At 39.3% G+C, this 24180-nt stretch overlaps 1 protein-coding gene across 1 annotated transcript in view; it reads left to right on the top strand.

The window, feature by feature from the left end:
- Positions 1 to 1653: 1653 nt before the first annotated feature.
- The window catches only part of LOC127436089 (neuron navigator 2-like), a 92001-nt gene continuing 69474 nt past the window's right edge, over positions 1654 to 24180 (top strand). Inside the window, exons 1-11 of the mRNA XM_051690019.1 lie at positions 1654 to 1881; positions 9727 to 9844; positions 10322 to 10374; positions 10680 to 10752; positions 10892 to 11156; positions 12568 to 12636; positions 13081 to 13223; positions 16738 to 17728; positions 18242 to 18351; positions 21708 to 21819; positions 23239 to 23583. Of these exons, the coding sequence (XP_051545979.1) occupies positions 1654 to 1881; positions 9727 to 9844; positions 10322 to 10374; positions 10680 to 10752; positions 10892 to 11156; positions 12568 to 12636; positions 13081 to 13223; positions 16738 to 17728; positions 18242 to 18351; positions 21708 to 21819; positions 23239 to 23583 (2507 nt within the window). The remainder of the gene's footprint in view (positions 1882 to 9726; positions 9845 to 10321; positions 10375 to 10679; positions 10753 to 10891; positions 11157 to 12567; positions 12637 to 13080; positions 13224 to 16737; positions 17729 to 18241; positions 18352 to 21707; positions 21820 to 23238; positions 23584 to 24180) is intronic.

Raw genomic sequence — 24180 nt, 5'->3', positions numbered from 1 at the left:
TAATTGTTTCAGCCCTAATCAGGACCTTTTTGAAAGGCTGCAGAGAGGCAGTGGGTTTCACTGCTCTCATAGGGATTATTGGGTTCAATCTACAGACACGCAGAACTGCTGCTCTGACAGAATTTCATCCTCCCAAAGCCTCGACTCTGGCTGCGTTAATAACCAAACTCTCTCTCTCTCTCTCTCTCTCTCTCTCTCTCTCTCTCTCTCTCTCTCTCTCTCTCTCTGCTGTTATAAATGTGATCAGGCATGGGAATTCACCCACGTCCGAAAATCATGGTGAATGAGACTTTACATTTCAATCAAGTTTTTGTCCTTTCACTGATTTTATGAATGTAACTGATGTTTTTGGCAATGGGGAATTTGGTTTGTTGAGATGACAACAGTAACAAACAATTCTCCTTCACATTTTGCCTGAATTTGGATATTGTTTGATATAATAGCACACCCCGATTGGTAAAGATGAAGTGTGAAATTTTTTCAATTTTAAAATACTGTCTCATATCCCAGCTTAATATGCAGAGACAGCTAAAGTACAAGTAAGCCATATATAGGTTATGGCTTTTTGCACTGAAAATTGGAAACCGCAATATTGGCTCAACCAAGGTGTGAGTTTGGGGCGAGACTATCTATTATCAATCAAAGGCAGATGGGGGGAGTATTCAGAAAACCTGTTTAAAAACAATTGCAATTCTTTTTAATAATGCTATTAGTGCAGTTATTTCACACTTCATTTTTAAATAGTGTCAATGTGTGTTTCCATGGAACAGAGACAAAGAGAGAGAGAGAGGGGGGGAGAGAAAGAGTGTGTGTGAGAAAGAGAGAGGGAGAGAAAGAAAAGGGAGTCTTAGGTAACACTTTCCATTTCAACAGTGTCCTCCACTTTGCTTGCTCTATTAACGTAATGTAATGAGTGCGAAGTCTGTATTGACTGCTACTCTGATGCATTGGCAATCAACAGGGTGAGATTGTGGCTGATTAGGCTGTCACCCAGGGGAGTTAGTCTTGAGTTTTCCCACAAGACACATCTGCTGTCTTGCCCATGGCTTCCTAATCCTTCTCAATCCTGAGTTTCATGCCTTGCTGCCATTGCATCTGGACTGGAGGCCAATTACACTTCTTTATACAGACTGTAAGATTCTATGCTGCTATTTTCTTTTCATTGACAACAAATTGCATCCTGCCTTCCCACTTATCTCTGATTTCTGCCTGCCAGAGTGTGTTAACTTGCTTCTCAGCAGTGGCTGTGCAGGGCTATATTGGGTAACTCTTCGCTGCAGCGGAACTAGGAGCAGGTGGCGGGAGGAGTCCAGATCTCAAGTCATATATTGAGCAGAGCTTCATTGGACAAGAAATACATTCAAGATGCTGATGATGGGGAAGGATTTGGCTGATTGTCATGGGAAAAATACATTATTAGAAGGTTTAGCAAGTGTGTGCAGACGTCTGTGTGTTGTCGAGCCTCCAAGTACTGCTTGAATGCAAGTTTGTGGATATACTTCCCACCGGATTGCTCCAGCTGTTAAGTCAGCACATGCGGTTGCTCCAAGCCTTGTGCCTCTGCAACCAGACAACTTTGTGGCAGCGTGTGCAACTGTGTATGTGTGCACACCACAGTTTTGCAAACTTAGTTGGGTGGAAAAGGGTAGGAAGATGCCTGCTATTCTAGTTGCCTCCAAGATGAAGTCGGGATTGCCCAAACCTGTACATGGTACTGCACTACCAAATCCAGCCAGGGCAGCAACACACCAGAATGGACCCCTGAAGCCCATGCACTCCAGCCTCATACCACTGAAGTGTACAGTCTACAGGCAGCAAATTCAAGGCAATGCAACTACGCAGAAGAAGTACCAGACAACCAAAGAAACAGGAGACCCTCAGGTTGGAAAATGTATATATTTTTCCAGCTGCACTGATTTTCTGATGGTTGCTAATTGATTGATTCTTGTTCTAGAAGATATTCATTGCATGGACAGTTTGATTGTACACAGACAGTTTCATGCATTAGGACACCTATTTAGCTTAAATGGAACATGGTACTTGTGCATTGACCGCTAGATGAGTTGTTGCTCATTCAATTCTTTTGCAATACTTAGTACCATTGATAACTTCCAATTTTAAAAGACATATCTCATTATAGTCTACAAAAAGCTTTTAACTTGAATCACACCCCTGTGGCCTTTGTGTGCTATTTATCCAGCATTTTCTGCCCTTTTGTAGAGATTTTGTGTGTTTTATTTGTGTTTAAAGAATATTTCATCCAAAAAATCAATGATGACAAACATTTTGTCATCATTAATATTCAACCTAATGTTGGTTCGAACTTGTCCTTTCATGGAACACAAAATGAGATGTTAGGCAGAATGTTAGGGACTGCAGCCTCAGTCCCTATTCACTTTAATTTTATAGAAAAAGAGCAATGTCAGCATTCTTTAAATTGTCCCTTGTGTTCCACAGAAGAAAAAAATGTGTTAAATGATGACAGTTTTTACATTTTTTACTGAACTATCCCTTTAACAATCTCAATTTTTTTTTTTTTTTTTTTTTTTTTGTGGGTGTTTTATAAAAATGAATGAATAGAATCAAGCAGCACTTCTTTTTAATCGGAACTGCAAATGGTGAAGTCAGTTCAACAAAAACATCTGTGTCAGTAGTCATGTAGAATAAATAAATTTTATGCTTTGTTATTCAAATTTTCCCATGATTTGCAACAACTAACCTGTTTTAACTATTGTAGCAATACCACTATGCCACAATTTAAGTGTCAATTGTATTCATGCCTTCAAAACAGTTTCTTTTGGCCATGTTACCACCATTTTGACTACTGTTTGTAGAGCTTCCAATTCAAAGCTAAATTGTTTATACAATGACATGTTAAAACTATTATGCTTTTTAAGAATAGATCCTGCTGCCCTGGTCAAAGTAAATTATCTGTGAAAAAGTAACAGTGTTCTTTCTTTGGTCCGTGGCAGCAGTGTGTAAGTTTATGTCTATGTGTGTGTGCGTACATGTGTTTATATAGCTTCATACATTCAAGAGGTTGGAAGGCAGTGAAGAACCATGTTCTTCATGTGGTGGGGTACAATGAAAAGTTCAGCCAGTTGGGCTGTAATTACAGCACACACACACACACACACACATATACACACACATAGACATGGTCATGGAGGTTTTACTAAAGTACTCTATTAGTAGCGGTGAGCCGCACTGCAGGTGGGCATTTGGCCATATGGACGCCACACACACACCAATCCCACAGGCCAATAGTGGGCACTATTCTGCAAACACTGGTACTAATATACTCATCTGCCCTTACACTGTATTTCTGTCCCGCTTTGTTCTGGCCAGGAGGCTGGAAAATGTTTAACTTTAAAGAAAAAGGCACTGAACGTGTTTTGGTACGACACTGGTGTGAGGATTAGGTTTCCGTTTAAGACACCTTTGACTGCCTTGTAAAACAACGTGATGACTGCTGTTACTAGTTTGTAAAATATCTCCTTTTAGTCTTTCACTATGGAAATTATGGAAATTACAGAAAAATACAAGGAATGGAAAGTACATTTCGTAAGTTTAGAGACTGTTTTGGTAGCTAAAGAAGCAGTTGGATATAAAAGCTTTGTATTTATTTGACTGACCTTTAAATTAATACCTGTTAATTGATCTTGAAACTTAAAGGGAACCTATTATGCAAAATTCACTTTTACATGGTGTTTGAACATAAATGTGAGTCGACAGTGTGTGTACACAACCACCCTATAATGTTAAAAGTCCACCCACTCCTCTCTCTTATATTTCTATTAATCAAAAACAGTGTCTCAAAATGACTGGTTTTCGTATCCGCTCTAAAGTGACGTCACTTTAGAGCAGGCCACGCCCACGACTGGTGACGGACTCCACCCTATTATCATAGATCCTTCCCTGAGTGATCGACACACAATCCGCCATTTTTTCCACGCTGGAGCAGCTACAGTGAGAAGAATAGTGTCTCAACTTCGTAAGCGTCATAAGTGTTCTGTTGTTGGCTGTAAAAGTGAACATAAGAGTCTTCATGTACTCCCGGCATCAGAGCCACTGAAGACGCAGTGAACAAGTTTTGTTTTTGAAAAAATGTGCCCCAAAACATACCAAAATCCGTGTATGTTTGTGCAAATAATTTTACACCGGACTGCTTTGTGAATGAGGGTCAATATAAAGCAGGATTTTCAAAAAATTTGACTCTCAAGCATGGATCAGTACCAACTGTTCGTGTTCCAGCTTTATATCATGAAGATGTAAGTATCGCACTTTATATTTTGTGAATGTTTGCAAATCGCCTTTCCGAATGTGCTTGTTAGCTGATTCCACAGCTAATGCAGCTAAAGTTACCATTGTCTCTGATTGTATTCATGGAGACCAGAGCTATGTCGTTATAGCTTGTTTGCACCTGATGTGAAATGCAGATGGAGGGCAGAAAGTGATTTTCTACATAAGAAGCACTGTCACAAACTCAAAATGCCTATGTCTTGCGTCATTTACGGTTGCTCATACATATATTGCTGAACTCCGGTATTTACGGTGTCAGTCATATTGGTTCTGATTTGTTGTTGCTATAGTATCCGAAGTGCAAGCTGTAAAGGCACAGCCCTCTTCCAGAAAGGGGCGGGGAGCTGCAGCTCATTTGCATTTAAAGAAACACACACGAAAACAGCATGTTTTTGATTCCACCCAAAAAGAGGCATTTACAACATGGTATAATAAATGATCCGTGGGGTATTTTGAGCTGAAACTTCACAGACACATTCTGGGGACACATGAGACTTATTACATCTTGTAAAACAGAGAAACGCAATGTGGCATCTTACAAAGATGTATTGTGGCATGCTTTGCTACTATGATGGTATCGTGTGGTAATACCATGGTTCTTTGATATACACTCACACTATGGACCTAATAAAGTGCCTGACGTGGTCTTCTGCTGTTATAGCCCATCCGCCTCAAGGTTCGACGTGTTGTGCATTCTGAGATGCTATTCTGCTCACAACAATTGTACAGAGTGATTATCCGAGTTACCGTAGCCTTTCTGTTAGCTTGAACCAGTCTGGCCATTCTCCGTTGACCTCTCTCATCAACAAGGCGTTTCCGTCCGCAAAACTGTCGCTCACTGGATGTTTTTTTGTTTTTGGCACCATTCTAAGTAAACTCTAGAGATTGTTGTGCTTGAAAATCCCAGGAGATCAGCAACAGAAATACTCAAACCAGCCCATCTGGCACCAACAATCATGCCATGGTCGAGATCAACTTTTTTCCCCATTCTGATGGTTGATGTGAACATTAACTGATGCTCCTGGCCCGTGACATGACCCGTATGATTTTATACATTGCACTGCTGCCACACGATTAGCTGATTAGATAATCACACGAATAAGTAGGTGTACAGGTGTTCCTAATAAAGTGCTCAGTGAGTGTATATCATGGTACTGAATGATTGCCATATTTATATACCATGGGATTTATATGGTAATTCAAGCTATTTCAAAAATACCATGATACATGTCTGAAAAACTGGCCTTTGAAAGACTGCAAGTGTACCATGTGATTAATGCTAAACAGCTGGGTACTGGTCTGTGAACAGGGGTTTCTGTCTAACACTGACCATGGTCCACAGACCACATACCTCTTTCCCTATGTTTTTATTTTTAGAGATTATTATTCACAGTCCTGATTATATAACACATGCTGTCCACCACAGCCTAGAACTCTTGTTTACAGCTAATGGGTGGAGTGGTTCTCCAGGCTCCATGGGCAGAAATACAAAAAGCCCCCTTGCAGAAATCACAAGGAGTCTCTGTAATAAACAGAAATGGCTCCAAATTTAAATGACCAGTGTTTGACTCTGTTCTGCATCATGTGCAGCCGTGCCAGTTCTGATTTTATATGAGTGTCCCATTTACATTGGCCTGTTCCAAAGTGTGATGTGGACTCACCCATTACTTTGTCCTGCAATATCAAAACACTTAGAAACCATCATTTCTATCCCCTGTCCTAGTGGAAAAACAGATTTGGTGCCTGTTGAGACTGTGCTGCCCCCTAGTGCCCCTTTTTTTTTTTTTTTTTTTTTTTTTTTGTAATTGCATGAAGATCATGGAACTAGAACAAATGCATAGGGAATGTTTGGAATTTTATACTACTACCATACTACTCATACAGTTTTTGCTAAATGTGCTGTGTATTCTGTGCAATGTATGCAAATTTCAGTATGACCTTAATTTTTTCCAGTTGTGTAGTATGCAAGCAGTGCCCTCAACTTGATCTTCCATTTGAAAGTGACTGGTGAGGAAGCAGTATCAACCATGATTTTTAAAATCTCCTCATTATCTCATTATTTAATCAAACTGCCAAGAAATGTCCAAATATTAGATCCAGAAACTTTTTATTTATTTCTGAGATTATAACTGGACACCACTCACTGAATTAAACATGCAACAGTGGGGTCATGTGACAACAGTTTATCATTGCATACTGCACACTCTTTTCATATAATACAATAGTAGGCAGTATAAAGTATATACTGTGCAGTAAGTGGTGTGCTAGTACAGTGATTCCCTTTTTAAACTCTTTAAAACCTTTTTTGTCCCAGCACCGCGGCCACCGAAAAATAAATACTGTAAATAAAAAGATAAATATGCTATTAACCCTTAACCCTTAAGCTCTGAGGGTGTTTTTAAAGATTTTTTGTTTCAATGGCATACCCATAATGAAAGGCTTATAACTCGACAAAAAAAACAAGGAGGGTCAAGTGTTTGGTATCATTGTAAAGGAAACTGAACATAACATAAAACACATAGATGCACACACACAGCGGCCACGTGTCTCTCTCTCTCTCTCTCTCTCTCTCTCTCTCTCTCTCTCGAACTGGTGCCCCTGGCTTGTCTCTATCCCCCCTCCTGGCTGATTAGGTGACTCAGCCCTGGCCATGTACCCTCACGGCCCGGCCACGCCCTCCTCCTCATCACACTCCTCTACCGCTCGATTCAGGCCTGGGAAAAACTCCTGCATGACGTACTCCCCTCCCTTCCTGGAGGGGAGGTGTTGCCCTTCTGGCCATCCTTCTGCCGGCAGGTCTTCCCTGCCTCTCTGGAGCCCAGGGAGAAACGAGGGGAGGGAGAGGGGAGAGGGAACGAGCGAGGGGGAGAGACAGAGAGAGAGAGAGAGAGAGAGAGAGAGAGAGAGAGAGAGAGAGAGAAAAACCTGCTCACCGGTCCCCGGACACGCCGTCGCCTGGTCCTCAGCCATTCCTCCACCCTCTGGCGGACGACAGCCACTCCTCCCCTGGCAGACGGCAGCGAGTCCTCCATCCCCTGGTGGACGGAATGGCTCCTCCTCTTCCTGGTAGACGGCAGCAGTTCCTCCGACTCCCGGTGGCCGGCAGCGACTCCTCCGTACCCTGGCGGACGGCCGCGGCTCCTCCCCTGGCAGACGGCAGCGGCAAGAACTCCACGACATCCCTCCTCCTTCCCGGGTGTCAGCACCAGTGTAACAGGTTCAAGATGGGCAAGGAGGGGTCGGGAACCAGCCGCGCGTGTGTGTCTCTCTCTCTCTCTCTCTCTCTCTCTCTCTCTCTCTCTCTCTCTCTCTCAAACTGGCGCCCCTGGCTCATCTTTATCCCCCTCCCGGCTGATCAGGTGACTCAGCGCCGGCCGTGCACCCTCACGGACCGGCCATGCCCTCCTCCTCGTCACACTCTGATTTAACATAGTATATCTCTAGGTGTAAATAAGATAGCTCCGAAAAAATTATTTTGCTTTGTTCCCAATCATGTCAACTTTATCTGAGAACAATTTCGTGTTGATACAGCAAAGCAATTAAAAGCAATAGCATTACAAAATAATTTATCATAGTGTCCAAAAGCGTCTCTGTGTGTCCAAAAGCCTCTCTAAACAAATAAAACATAATAATTGTACATAAGAGCTAATTACACATGCAAACACAACAATGACTAAAGGTATGCATAGCATGGAGACATGATTTTAGTAATGAGATTTCACAGAATGAGTGCCTTTTGACCCAATGAGTCTGCATCATTGAGTCTGTGTCATTTACTGGCGCCATCCCCTGGAGGACATGTGTAACATTGTGCTTCGTGTGGATTATCTAATGATCTATGCATCCTATTACATTGTGTGAGGGCTCGTTTGAAAGATAATCACCTTCTCTAAGTAATGATATCTGATATTTTATATTCCATTTATTTTTCGTGAAGTTATAAGCGAAAACACAGCATATAAGCAATACAAACATAATTGTCAAAGACATATACAGTACTGTGCAAAAGTCTTAGGCACATAAGATGTTTCACAAAAACATTTGTCTTAAGATGGTTATTTATATCTGCTACTTTAGTGTGTCAATAGGAAAAACATGTTATACTCCCAAACATTCCTTTTGCAAACAGAACAGAATAGAATAGAAGAACAGGGAGCCCTGCAACAAATGTCATGGCCCTCATAGAGCCCCCCCCCCCAACTGAACATCGGGTCAGTCTGGGATTAAACAAAGAGATAGCAGTAAATGAGACCACCTAAATAAATAAAAGAACTGTGGCGAATTCTCCAAGAAGCTTGGAATATCCTATCTGCCAATAACCAAGAAAAACTGTGTCCAGGTGTAAGTAGGAGAATTGTTGCTTATTTGAAGGCAAAAGTATTCACACCAAATGTTGATTTAGCTCTTTTTCTATTTACTGGACTTTGTATGACGTTAATTGATTAATGAAAACTGTTTATATCATTATTTTTTTAAGAAATCCTCACTTTGAAAGTTTTTCACAAGTGCCTAAAACTTTTGCACAGTACTGTACTTAGCTATTACTCTCTAGATTTTTGTCTGTGAGTAAAACAAATAGGCTGGTTGTATTCTACTCTTTGAGAGCTTTCCAAAAACATATGGCACATGGCTATTTGATGAGATTGATGTTTGTACTGATTGTATTAATATGTACAGTGCAATTTTTTTAATAAATTATCAGAACGGAACACTTCTGATTTGACTGCAAATTTCAAAGCACTTGTTCAGTTTTGGTCATAATGCATGAATGCATTGGGAAGTAGAGCTTTTAAGTTTTCAAAGGATACCTATTTTGTGTTTGTCAAGACTGTAATTATTAATATTTTGACAATAAAGGGTTAAATACACTCCATTTGTATATAAAAACTGCAACAGTAGAAAGACTGGTATATTTGTTACATCTTTTCTTATTTTAGTATTGACTTGGTCCAGAAGTTCCGCTATTTGACATTTTTAGAGGCTATAGTAGCCTAATAAAATATTGGACTAAGCAGAGATCCAGCGGCACTGAATTTAGGAACCCCTGTGCTAGTATTCCATTCCAAACAGATTCTTCAGTTTATTTTAGTTTTAATTTTTGCTGTTTATTGTAGCGCTTTTTGTGGGACTTTTTTCACATTTGTGGAAATAAAGCTAACTTATATGTTTTAAATATGAAAATTTATGATACAGTCAGTAGTGTCATTAAGTAATACAATTTTCAAGATCATTTGTACAACCTGATTCCAGACCATGTGACAGCCTGCTTATGTATTTCCTTGTCTACACTCTAATATTTAAAAGGTAGCTGATGGACCACAATTTGGGATTTGTTTTTTAACCATGTAAGAGCTCAACCCAGAGTTAGATGTTCAAGTACCTCTTCCTTATTCTGTCTCTTTCCATCTCTCTTTGAATGAATAGATTTACACTGATTGGGCCAACCACTACCTCGCCAAGTCTGGACACAAGCGCCTGATTAAAGACCTGCAACAGGATGTTGCCGATGGCGTTTTGTTGGCAGAAATCATTCAGGTTGTAGGTAAGATTAAACGTAATAAAAATGCATTTTCCATACTCGAACCAAACCCTGAACTTCACTTGGCAACCCCCCCCCACATAAAACCTACATTTTTGCTTCACTGTACCAGTAATTCTAACCATAATGAGGAGGTACAGGGTAAGAAATGGACACACATGAATAACAAGTGTTTGGCTGTCACCACCTTTGTTATTTTGAATTGGTCTGAACATGCTCTGAAGCTGTTTTATGAGATCGGTTTATGAGAAGGGGTAATTTATGGACAGTTTATGAGGCTGTGAACCATGCTGTAAACATTTTTATTAAGCCAAAATAAAATAAGCGTATGCTGGAGGAGGATTTTCTATTCCCATTCCTATTATGAATACCTGCAGACCACACTCAGTGCATATTGACCGCCTTACCCTTAAACCCAACTAGAAGGTGTGAAACAACATTTTGCAAATTCAAAGTCTCTTTGTTCTTCTTTTTATTCAGCTAACGAGAAGATTGGAGATATCAATGGATTCCCTGAGAGCCGCTCTCAAATGGTAGGCCACATTTTTGTTTTGGTGTATTGCTTTGTATCTAAGCCAAGAAAAGCCAAACTAATGACCCCTCTTATCTCTCAAACTATAAGCCAAGGACAATGTCTTATGACTAGCATCATAATGTACTTAAAGGAATATTCCGGGTAGGGTTCAATACAAGGTTAGATCAATCGACAGCATTTGTGGCATTATATTGATTACCAGAAAAATAAATTTTGACTTGCCTCTCCTTTTCTTTAAAAAAAGCAAAAATCTGGGTTCCAGTGAAGCACTTAAAATTTCATGTGTGCATCTCTCTCCCACAGATCGAAAACATTGATGCTTGCCTAGGCTTTCTGGCTGCTAAAGGGGTGAACATAAAGGGACTTTGTGCTGAAGGTGAGCCGCTGGTGTTTATATATGACAGCTTTATGGGGGCATTTGCAGGCTACAGGTGTAGGCTACAACTGTAGGCTAGACAGTCAAACTAAAAGCACATTGAAAATTGTGAACTTTCAGTCATTTGTTTATTTTTCAGAGATCCGCAATGGCAATCTGAAAGCCATTTTAGGACTATTCTTCAGTTTGTCCCGCTACAAGCAGCAGCTGCAGACATTCAGACAGGACTCCGGCAATGCACAGACACTCCAGAACAACCAGACCCACCGATGTGCCAGCCCTGCCCTGCCTCCTCACACCTCTCCTGGCCACTCTCCCCATGGCTCTCCTTGTCCATCTCCCATTCACCAGCAATATACCACCTACCTGTGTGTACAAAAACCACAGGCTGACCTGCAGTCCAGGTACTGTGCTCTAAAGTACTATTTCTATTTATTTTTTTCTGCATAGACATATGTATAATAACAGCAGGATAGACAGGATTTGTGGGGGGGGGTGGGGCGCTACTATGTAGGCTTGGGATTGATGCAGTTTTCACGTAACGATAATCTGAAGATTTTCCCGATGATTATCGATATATATCAGGATTTTTTCAGATATAAATAGGGCTGCTCTTTGCACAATAGTCTTTGTCTTTTCAAACATATTTCTCAACACAACTTTGGTAAAGTGTGAACGGCAGGGTAAATTAAAGTGGGTCGCACACCGGACACATCTATCGGACGTCATGGCGCGTTTCTAAAATGTGAAAATTATTTTCTATGAAAGTACATACGCACACACTGCAAGCCAGCCATCTCTAGAGGCTGTTGAAAATTCTGCAGCATCATGAAGCTCCACTCGCATAGTTTTCCAATAAATTCTACCCATATCATTATCAAAAGGACATCGATTATTTACTCGACCCATCACTGGATGATATATTGTGTATAAGTATCTTTCATAGAGCCTACACAATGTATTTTCAGTTACAAGTATGTCTTTTTGTGGTTTGACAGCTTGAATTAAAAGCATATTCAATGCTGCATACGGGAAATTGCAAAATAAATGTCGCCATTTCTAATCGTTCAGTTTTCACAGTTTCATACACTAACTCATCAACGTCAATTTGTTCATTCTTGAAGTACAAAAACCTTCATAACTTTGGACTGTCATCAGCTGATAATGCATGTGTGATATTTGTGCCTTGTCCATGCCGCTACAAGCTTCAGTAAATGTTATGTCGCCCCCTTGTGGTCTCCCAAAGCTATTACATCAGACTACATTGAATGGAGTGCAACTGACGGCAGACAAATTAGACTTCTATTTAAATGTCGGCTGTTATATTGATGCTTCAAAAATGTATTAATAAAATAATGTGCCGATCAATAATCGGTATATCAATATTTTATGACATCCCGAGCACAAAGTCATTTTTAAAATTTGAAGTGTCCAAATTGTTTTCAGAGCATTAGATAAGGAGTAAATAGATTAGTTGCAAAGAATTGTTTGTTATTGTTTTATATTTTTTGTATAATTTCATCACATCAGACTTGATTAGATGGCCAGCATACTACGCTTTGAAACCCTTAAAATTCTAAACTGATAAAGATGTTTCGTTTGTTGTTTTATTTTCAGATGCTGTTCAGTTCTTGAACTTCTCGTATTTTTCTTCCTTTAATGCTTCTTATGCCCTCAACATTTCTAAAAATAAACCAACTAACCATGCATTTCCATTTCTAACAGTTTTCTGTTCTCTGTTGTTGCTGTTATTGCTCTAACACATCTTTTCTATCCATCCCTTTCTCTTTCTCTTCTGTCTATTTCTCTTTGAAGTTTCCCATCCAAAGGCTCCAATCAGAAAAAAGCTACAAAACTCTCAGTTGCTCAGAAAAATAACTCTAGGTCAGCTCTCTACATTTTCACGGACACTCTCAATACATCACACCATGCCTGATTTACGTCTCCTTGTCCACTCTGTGTGTGTTTGGTTGTTTGAAATATCACACTAACATACTACTCTTAAACGTATACTAATATACTGCGCAGTATGCAGTAAACTAGTATTCCATTTTGAACATAGCAATAGTTTGTAATTTTTGTTACCATGTCTAGTATATTACTACACAACAGCGCCATCTTGTGGTGTTATTGTGATACTACAAAGCCAATCTGGTGTCCTTAGGGCCTAAGAAGCATGTGAATCCCCTTCAATGGTCATTTTGTTCTTATTCATATGAGTATATATAGAGTTTTGTGTAAGGTCACTGTAGTTCATTTATATAATTGCTTCTCTAGTCTTGTGTCTTTGGAGCATAAAAAGATGTTGTTATTTTTTACTGAGCTCAGGCTTCCGAGCCCCTCTGTGAAGGCAGGTGGAGCGGGCGGAGAGAGTAAACCTCGAATCTGCAACAACACCAGCAGACACAGCCAGAGCTTCAACCAGTGTGACAGACTGAAACCTGCAACATCTGCCTGTCCTGATGAGAGAGGTGAGTAAGCCAGCAGCCATTTACACAATCTCAGAATCATCGATGCTTGTAGCAAGTCATTAGTTAAGCAGTCATTATTCCTTGTGAGGTTCAAACATACAACCTTTTGGTTGCCAACATAGATCTTTCACCACTAGGCCCCAACACCCATATAATCCCCAGGTTTTTTCTTGTATCAATTTTGACCATTTTGGAGATCATTTCAGACATTAATCAGATGTTTCCTTTCATAAGTCTACTCTTAGCTTTTTTTATATTTCAGTGACCATTGATATGTAAATATGTTAAGTGAGCCCATATTGGTTGTGTCTATTCATCAGTGTGCATCACATCTATATGACACTTTTCTAAGCGTTAAAGTATTGTTTTGCTGTCTGTGTTTATTAAATGTCGGGGTGTACAACTACAAGAACAGCTGTATGCGATGTGAATGTTATTAATCTGTAGTGTTTAGACTGTGAGTGGAAAAATGTCCAATATTTGTTAACAGACAAAGTGCCTCCTTAGTTTGTCCAGTTTTCTATATGAGAACTTAACACACTTCTATTGGGTTTTTTATAAAGCTGATTATAATGACTACAGACCCCTAAAAGAAAACTTTTTGCACTTTTAGAAAAGAAAACTTAAATGAATAATTTTGAGGAATAATGAGGAAGTTCCCAAATGTCTCCAAAGTGAGGTTTTATCAGATTTAGCTCACATCTGGGGACAGTTTTGTCCCCAAAGTATAGCTAAAGGCCACTCTTGAATGGCTTAGGCTGTTATGTGACATGAATTATCACCTCCAGGTTGAAGAAACATTTGAGCCAAATATTTTCTTCCTCTAAAGTTCATCCCAGAGATTTTTGAAAACATATTGCAAATAGAGCAATCCAAACCACCCTTCAACCTCTGAGTTAGATAACTGCTCATAATCTTCACAATTTAACAATACTGTAATTGTATACTGTGTTTTTGACACATCATTGGCAAGCTGTCATTTCATTATGGTAGGCTTGGTTTACACACTTCAGTATTTAGTTATTCCTGTATGAGTTATTTGTAGTTTTTGATTGGTGAACTGTTGTTTCTGAATCCCATCTGGTGATTTTTTACCCTCTTGCATTTTTCACACTTGGAATTCTTGATTTAAATCCTAAGAGGAAGAGTTATTTGCTTTATTTGTTTTATATGGCCAAGTTGTTTGACTGAGAGTGTGAATTTTTGTATTCAAACTTCATAAACTCAAATTTAATTGGATCTGAATCATTTTCAAATGTTTTGGGTGTAATTCATCCCCCAAATTATGTATGATGTATGCAGACATGTTTGTTTGTGTGTGCACGATTGTCTGCACACTGCTAGCTCTAGTATGCTGATGATGAAGTGGTTACCGCTCACTGATTCAGCTCTAATTAGTGTACTTGTGGCACAGCCAGTGCGAGAACAGACAGAAAGAGAGAGTGAGATTACTGAAGTCAGTGATATTGACAGAACTTTTACAGGCTGATATCAAGGGATTAGGAAGATTCTTCTCCTGGATGAAATGGGAGAAATATAATATTGATATTACTTTTTCTCGGACTTGAAATGCAGTGTTGAAACCATACTAAATGCACACAGAGTTGGTCATCTGCCTATGAGGTAAGCTTCGCTAAACCAACTTTTCATGAAGCAGGCTTGTCAACAATTTCATTTACTCACAAGGCCAACTATCAGTAAAATATAGTGCTGAAAAATTGGCATTGATTTTCACCTATGAATTCAGAGCAACTCCGAGAGAAATAACAACGTTTTTGAAAGTTTACTCACTGTAGACTTTGAGTTCATCAAATAATAATGCAGCATGGTTTTATTGCTTGCTTTTTCGCTTTTTGCTTTGCAAAAAAGAAAAGATTTGAAAAGCTGAGAATTGTATTGCTCTCTGTGATCACAGTCTAAACAAGTTTGAGTTTAGAACTGGCCCTGTCTGATTTAGGCACCTGGTGCCAAATAACAGAAGTTTCTTAAATCTTATTTGTTTATTTGTGTGGCTTCTGTATATGTTTTTATGTTGTCCAATGAGACTAAACATGAGATTGTGGTCTTACTCACTTAAACACACACAAATTCTTGCTAATGTCTCTTGCAGGGAAAAGATTCAGCTGTCTTGTTAACTTTAAAGCTGCTTCTCTTTTCTGTACAGAAGCACAACATATGATATAGTTGGATTACAGGGATTTATGTGGTTAACTGAGGATTATGGAAGAAAGCATATCAAATTTATCTAGTAATAATCATTATACACATTAAAAACACATTACTATTGGTGTGCCTTCGGAACTGCCTGTATGTATAAACAAATTCCTTACAGGGTCAAGGTCAATAAATGCTTCCTAAAAGGGACGGTTCGGCCAAATATGACAGTTCTGTTATCATTTATTCACCCTCTTGTTGTTCCAAACCCATATGATTGTCTTTCTGCTGTAGAAGTTGTTAGTGTCTGTCACCTTTCACTTTCTTTGCATCTTTTTTCTGTACAATGAAAGTGAATGGTGACTGAGGCATTCTGCCCAACATCTCCTTTTGTTTTCCACCAAAAAGAGAGCATGTTTGGAACAACATGAGGGTGAGTAAATTATGACAGAATTTTTATTTTTGGATGAACTGCCCCTTTAACATTAGTCAATAACTGTATTCTTGTTTGTTGTGCACCATAGATCAAACCATTGGATCTCAAAAATAAACATTAATTCATCCCTTCACATACCTGACATTTTTGTCCTCATAGTTCATGCTTCTTTTCCTCAGCATTTTGTCCTATACTTACATACTTTGTCCAACGCTCATATTTTCAAAATCCCAAGAGTGTCAGACTTGTCTGTAAACAACAGTTTAAATGCACTTGCTTGGGTTTGAAATATTTTCCAACTTTCTCAGTGGCCTCCCTACTTGGCAAATAGCCTGTTTCAGTATTGAAAGGTCAAATATGAGACCAAACAATGCATACATTAATACATCAATAAATGCTAAATCTTCTAATAATCCTGTTTTGTAAGGTTTAGACATTTTTTACATTTTATAATGTAATTTATGGAAATACGTAATGAACTGTAGATGTAATTTAGGCATTGTGCCATGTTTGTTTTGGCAGTCCTTCAGTCTGTGAATTTGTAAAGATTCATGGAATCGGATATGTTTAAAATCAGAAAAAAAGATCAAGGTGGACAGCCAGTACTTCTTTTGGTCTCCCAAATCTGTGAGCACCACCACACATAAAAAAAACACTGTCTTGTCTTGGACTGTAATTAAAAGTAACTGGATCTATTTTCTATGGCCAGAAGACGTCATTCAGATCAGACAAAGGAGAATGAAATAAAAATGGATTGAGCATGAAAGTGATTGTTAGATCCTTGGTCCTCACCACCAGCATTATGCTGACTGGCAACATGGATTTGTATAGGAGAAAATATTTATCTGTTGTTCCAATGCACCATAACAGTTGTGATTAACAGCTTATAAGATGTTACATGAATGTATATTTTTGCACTTACAGAGAAAATAACACCATGCCCCATAATGGTTGAACATGGACCTATCAGTTCCTCCATTCCTCCACCCACTAGCACCAGCAGCAGCACCACAACTACCACCTCTAAACCTTGGAGAAGCATGTCGCTCAGCGCTAAACACACTGCCACCTCCTCCATGGTCACTGATAAACAATCACCCTCAACTTCTCTTGAGGTTCCTCTAAAGGTGATTGCCCAGAAGTCCATGCTGGAGAAGCTGAAGCTCTTCAACAGTAAACCAGGCTCCAAAACCTCCAAGGCAACCTGTACGGAAGAGCTGGAAGCTCTGGAACGAGTGGAAGACCAAGTTAAGATCCCCATCCACCCTGAGGCTCACCCTGGAACCCAGCAGCCAGTAACCCCCAGCGGTTCCGGTAGCTCCAGTCCTAAGCTAGCGCTGAAGGGCATTGCTCAGTTGACAATTGGTAGGGCTTTGGCACCCAAAATAACCTTAGCAAAAGCAGAAAAAGACAAAGTCAAAGACAAGTCAAAACCTAAAGGGAAAGACAAGCTCGAAAAACAAGTTACAGAATTAGATCATACTAGAGGAGACATCAAAACTGAGGGACATGCTGTACCCAAATCTAAGAATTACATTCCCAAAGGAAACAAAGGCAGCAACAGTGCAAAGAAAGATAACACCAAATCGGCCATGAGTGGCATACCCAAACCAAGCCAGGCAGGGAAGGGTTCAGCTATAAGTAAGACTATTGTGGCCCCTACTTGTGGTGCAGAAGGAGAACGGTTACGGAATGGAAAGGTAGGAGGTTTGTCCGTGCATAAGGGGCAGAAGGACAACAGACACTCCAGCTCTACATCTAGTTTGGTGTCATCAGAAGGAAAAAGTAACCAAGACCCTGCTATTGGTGCTCAGACCCAATCAACTGCCAGCAGTACAGTCAGTGTGCAACTTCCACAGCTCCAGCAACAATACAACCGTCCCAACACAGCCACAGTCGCTCCGTTCATGTACAGGTGATGACCATTGTAATGAGTATATGTGTTTTTGTATGTTTTTCACAATGTGTACTAAGTGTGTAATTTCTGCACCACTTGTTCCACCAAACGAAATTGTAAAAATAACACTGTTTTCAAACAGCTTTCCCAAATCTGAAAAAAAAAAAAAAAAAAAAAACAGATAGTCCCACCCCAAACTCACACCATTGGTTGATTCAGTATTGCTATGTGGGGCTGGATGGGCAGCTCAAACAAACTTTTATAGCACCACAGAGGCACAGTCTTTACAGTTTTTAAGGAAATCAGCCAACAAATGGCTTAAATTTATTTGTCTATGCATGTTAAGCTGGGATAAAAGAACGTTTTTTAACTTCAAAAAAGTTACACACTTCAGCTTAAACACATAGTTTCCCACCTTGTTGTGCTATAATGCATTCTATCCTACACATGCCATAAGACACCAAGTTTTAAAATGCATGTTTGTTATACCATAATGAATTTGAGCTAGAAGGTTGCTCTGTCTCTCTGTAGGTCTCAAACGGAAATTGATAAGATGGGGCTAATGGCAGGAACAGACAAAAGGAGAGAAAGAACAGGCCTATGCAGCAAATCCATCCATACTTCTCTGGAGAACCTAACAGGTACACTTTAGTGAGCATAATTTCACAACCTAGTATTTAACTCCTCCTTTTCAGCATGAAACTTTTAAAGCTGCTGCACCAAAATAATGATTTTCCAAACAGATTCCCAAACACAGATTTCCCAAACTCATGCTATTGGTTGAGCCAGAAATTGCTAAAAGTGTTTTGAAAGCGTCATCATTTTTAAACTTTTCCATTAAATTTACCTTCGAATGGCTTATTTATAGTTGTCTCTACACATTAGTCTGGGATAGGAAAAAGTATTTTACCATTGAAAAATTTACGTCAGCTTTAAGTTACTTTTAAAATGTGGAAGTATTGTTTGCTTTCAATAATTACGTGATAAAGTGTCGCAAGATAAATCGTCAGACTTGAATACACCTCTATGTTAATCTAAATGTTTGTCCTAACCAAGACATTTTAATGGCTAGATGGATAAGGTATTATAAAATATCAGATTTGTTCATGTATGTAGGAACACACTGTTCATTTATGAATTAGTGAGCAGTGTTTTCCGAACTCTGAGGCCAATGTCAGGCCAGACAGAGAGTGAAAAAGAAAACAAAACAGCACTCATCTGCATGTAAAAGGCTATGGATGTCAAGGAGTTGCCAAGGCCTACCAGAATGTTGGTGTCTGAGTGTGTGTGTGAGCAGATCCTTTTTTTCAGTTTGTTGGAGCTCTGTGCAAGAGAAAAACTCCTCTCCACAGGAGAAGTATGCTGTGCTGGTGTGGGCATGAGAGCTGTATTGCATTTTCCCCTCTCTTTTTTATGGAGAAAAAGGAAAATATTGGATCACAAGAACTTCTTTCACGAATCAGTCGGCACATTCTCTGGGATAACTACTCAGAATGTGTCAGACAGACCATTTATCTGTCTTTAATAAAAGTGTAGGAGAGTCAGAGTCATCAAGACACATTACTCAAAGAAAGTGTGCAAGAAAGGACAGTACTTCCTCTGTGGAGTCTCCCCAAGACTGAAAAGACTGAAACTGAGACAAGAGCCTGCACCACTGGAACAAAACCGAACTGAACATCTTCTCAATGGAACAAATGGGGTGTCATAGTCCATTGGCGTCCCACATTAGAATTAGAAGAGCAGGAGATGGATCTGATGAGGAAGTCTTACAAGATATGTGCGAGGGGGTAGATGCTGCCGGAGGACCTCCACGACCATCTAAAATGTTTGCGGAACACACTCAACCAAGGGATTTGAATTTTGAGGAGGCGACAGCACTTAGTTGCATGTTTCAGCTGCACCTGACCCAGCACAAGTGGGTGTGGGATGGAATTGCACAAGTTAATAAGGAGATTCTTCTAACCATGTTGGATATTTTTGAGAAGCATAAAAGTAAGTGTGTGTTTGTGGATGTGTATATTGAATGACTTAACTGCAGTGTTACCCCAGTATTGAGTAACATGTTTTCAAATTTCTAACCTTTGGCACAGAACTGCTCAGTTTAAAAGAGTTGCAAGTGGCCAGGAAGTATACAACATACTTTAAGTCTTATTTTTTATTTCATTTTGTGGCTTTTTGACACTTTGCATTGACAGCAGAGACTGTGGAGGGGCCTTTGCTATGTCCAAATTTCCGTATTGTCAAAGTATGCACCCCATTTTAAAGAAGAAAAACTTCTTGGCCATTAATAAAGTATGTTCTTTAGGTAAGCAGGTGAGTAGTATAAATACATTCCCGGACATACTTCATCCAGGAACTGACCCAAACATATAACGTAGAAATAACAGCCGCAAAAATAACTGAACAGAATTGAACCACAAGGAACAAAAAACTTTCTTGGTGTGTATATATATATATATATATATATATATATATATATATATATATATATATATATATATATATATATATATACCACTTACAGTTGAAAAGAACCAACCGACTTGCGGTTCTCTGCCGTTTTAAAAAATTCACCGTTTTGAATATGTCAGCAAAGTGTCCAGTGGATGCGCACTTCAGAATCTCGTGGAATGTATTAGGTCTTGACTTGGCCTCCAAATTCCCCAGATCTCAATCTGATTGAGCATCTATGGGATGTCTGATCCATGGAGGCCCCACCTCGCAACTTACAGGACTTAAAGGATCTGATGCTAATGTCTTGGTGCCGGATACCACAGGACACCTTCAGAGGTCTTGTGGAGTCCATGCCTCAATGGGTCAGAGCTGTTTTGTCGGCACAAGGGGGACTTACATGATATTAGGGAGGTGGTTTTAATGTTGTGGCTGATCGGTGTATAATATGCATATTCGGACACAGGGTAAATTATTGGGGAGAGGGAGGGAGAATATGACTCTTACAATTATAAGTAAATCTCTTAAAAAATAAGTGCACCCTATAAAGGAGTGAGAGAGGCCAGAAATATACTCTGCTCAAGTATGCAAAGGCAAACGCAAATTCTTGGCTAACACTTTTACTTCAAATGTGTTATTGCGATATTATGCTGTTAACAAACCTCAGTACTCAAAGGGCGATTAGATTAACCTTGAAAAGTCTGTGAAATTTATAGATGTGCTATTATTAACCAGGTAGCTAATTATAAACATGTTAACTTTAACTTGCAAGATTCTTTAATTGACCATAGAATAAGACAGTTTACACTAATATCTGCTATAGCGCCCCTTGTGGCGACACTAAAAGAAAGAAGCATTTGCCTTCAAATACTTGCATAGAATATGTTTCGGGCCTTAGTGATGCAAAAATTGATGTTTTAGGAAAGTTGGTTCTCTTTTGAGGAGATCTCAAAAAGGCCTGAAGACCAACGAGTTAGCCTTTGCCTTAGCATGCTGTTCTGAAAGAGGCTGTTTGTGCTCTTACTGCCTTCAGGAATGTACTGTACCTCAGCAATCATTCTCTTACACGTTTTACATCATGTGTGTGAGTATGCGTATGGGTCTGCCAATGTGTTGGTGTGTGTGTACACCACTCTGTACTTCCTGAGCTCCTTGTGGACCCCTCATGATCAGTAAACAGCCCTTAATCTGACTGGCCAAATCCCTGCTCACCTCCAGCATACAGTGTGTTTATTTTTAATCAGAGGTTGGCTAACATTTCATATGTTAGCACTGCTTCAGGAGAACAAAAAGCTCTTTTATAAAACACTAGGAGATTTAAACTTATGTTTCCTAGTATGCAAACAGGGGAGAGTTAGCACTGTGATGCTAAACCCAATCTGGGATTGCTTCATGTACATTATCCCATGATTCTCTGGGTTTTAGGAGCATTTTTTAAGCATTTTAAGTGTGTGAATGTATGTGCTCAGACATGTCTTAGAGTTATGGTAGCAGCTGTTTGCAGGCTGTGGGGAAGTTTGTGTGAAGAAGAGTCTGGTTTTCTCAGGTGAAGATTCAGATGCAAAGAGATTGCGTACTGCAAAAAACATCGCTGATCTGAGGCAAAACCTAGAAGAAACCATGTCCAGCCTACGGGGGACAACTCATTTTAGTCACAGGTAGGACTGTTTTGCATGAGTTAGTGTTTTTACTTACAGGTGTTTCACAGATAACAAATTATCCATGCGCTTTTTATTTTTTATATTTTTTATATTAAGATTTTATTTTTAATTACATTCACTATGAGATTTGACACCCTTGAATTAATTTACATTTCTTAAAATTCTTTTGATCTAAATGCTTATGCTTCAATGCTTGAATGAGTAAACTTTGTCATCACAATTGATACTAAAAAGTCAATGGTATAATGTTAAACAAAGTCAAAATGTCTCTTTGGCTTCATAGTTTTGTACATAATCACACTAACTTTCAAAAATGTAAATCAGTCATCAGATTAATTATTAAATAGTATTTAAATCTATTATGACACAGAGGTTTTCCTCTAGTGGTAGCTGCCACTTACTGCTATTTCTCTTGTGTCAGCTCATGTTCAGACTCTAAATGACTAGTTCAGTAGGGCTGAAGTAAAACATGACATTAATTATGACTGGGCACAGAGATCACAGCAGAGCTCAGAATGCACCCCATTGTTCATGGGTGTGTGAACCCTTTTATCTGTGGGGGTTTGCGAACAGTTGAAAAATCTAACTGGCTTTGAAGAAGACAGTTTGATTGGCATTAGGAGCAGTTTTGGTGGGTGCCGGGTTTTGTCTTTGCTGCGATTAGTTTGATATGTGTCTCGTCTTTCAGTTTACAAAAGCTAGCCGTGAAATCGTCCGGGGGCCACCTACCGTCTGCTAATGCTGGATAAAAAGCTTGTTTCAATATCCCAATGAAACTCTGTCCCAACAGGATGCAGAATTGTGCCAGAAGTTTTTCTCAGTGCTACTTTTGCTTTTTTATTGCTCTCTCTCTTTAAGAACAAAATGAAATTCTGTAATATTGTGATGTAACATTTTCAGTCTGTTTTCTTAAAAGAATAGTTCACCCAAAAATAAAAAATTCTGTGATTTTTTTACTCGCCCTCATGTTGTTCCAAACCTGTAGGACTTTCTTTCTTTTCATGGAACACAAAAGTTTGAGTTCCATACAATGAAAGTGAATAAGGTCTGGGGCCTTTGAGCTTCAAAAATAGTAAAAACACCATACAAGTACAAAAAAGTAGTCAAGATGATATTTTTGTGTTATATTCCAAGTCTTCTGAAGCCATAGGATAGGTTTGTGTGAGAAGTAGACTGAAAATGGAAATCGTTATTCAGTGAAAATCTTTGTTCTAGTTAACTCTCAAATCATTCTCAGCCAGCTTCTTATCTATCTATCTATCTATCTATTTATCTATCTGTCTGTCTGTCTGTCTGTCTGTCTGTGTCCATCCATCCATCTCTATTCATTCTTGTCTACCTCCTTCCCTATTCAAGCTGTTAGTGTATGATCATGTTAACATCTAATGTATTCTCTCTCCATCAATCACCTTCCAGTACCCTGGAAACAACCTTTGACAGCACCATAACCACAGAGATCAATGGGAGGGCCTTGCTTGCCCTTAGTCCACGCCCATCTTCTGCATTGCCGTGGCGTCTGGGCTCGTCTAGCCCTCGCCTGCAAGCTGGTGATGCCCCCTCCTCAGGAAAAACATTCATGCACCATGGCAGTGGCTGCGGATGGCACACAAACAGATATCAGACCTGCACACCCAACCTCTGTGGCCTTGAACTCCCTGACAAGGTAGAGGAGCTGGAGAGTGTTCCCATGGAAAAGCCAGGGTATATGAGTGATGGAGACGTCCTGGGCAAATCCATGAGAATGGATTGTGTCACTACTGGGTGAGCGTGGTTTGCAAAGTATTTCAACATATTCAAATAATATTCATAATTCATATTTATATATAAGATTACAGAGAGAACTGATCCAGGTATAATTCAGGTAAGGCAGCATCTCCCTGCACCAACCACTGGGTGGCACTCTTTAGTTAGTTCTCATTACTGAAGTCATCAAGCAAATTAAATATTTATTGTAAATCGCTCTTTCTTTTTAAAAGTGAATTTTGTAGTTTTATGTGTATTTTATTTTATTTTTTTATCTATATCCCAGCAACGTAACTCCTGTCACAACCAGTGGTGTGAGTTTGGGGTGGGATTATCTGTTTGCTCAACCAATGGCAGTCAGGGGAGTTTAAATAATAATAAAAAATAAAAAAAAAGTGCGTTAGTGATGCTAGTGGTGCAGAAATTAACACTTCACCTTTAAGAAGACATACTCACAAACCATATTTTTCATGTTTGGATTTGAAATAATAAACAGAAATAGGAGTGTTCCAGAAACCCAAATGCCTTGAGATCATCAAGACATAAGTGAAAACATATTCTAAATAGTTTTTAAACCACAAAAGCATTTTCGGATAAGCAAAAATTAGCAATTTG

This window comes from Myxocyprinus asiaticus, chromosome 46 (assembly GCF_019703515.2).
Source record: "Myxocyprinus asiaticus isolate MX2 ecotype Aquarium Trade chromosome 46, UBuf_Myxa_2, whole genome shotgun sequence".
Classification (NCBI taxonomy): domain Eukaryota; kingdom Metazoa; phylum Chordata; class Actinopteri; order Cypriniformes; family Catostomidae; genus Myxocyprinus; species Myxocyprinus asiaticus.
This window is presented reverse-complemented; position numbering and strand designations above follow the sequence as displayed.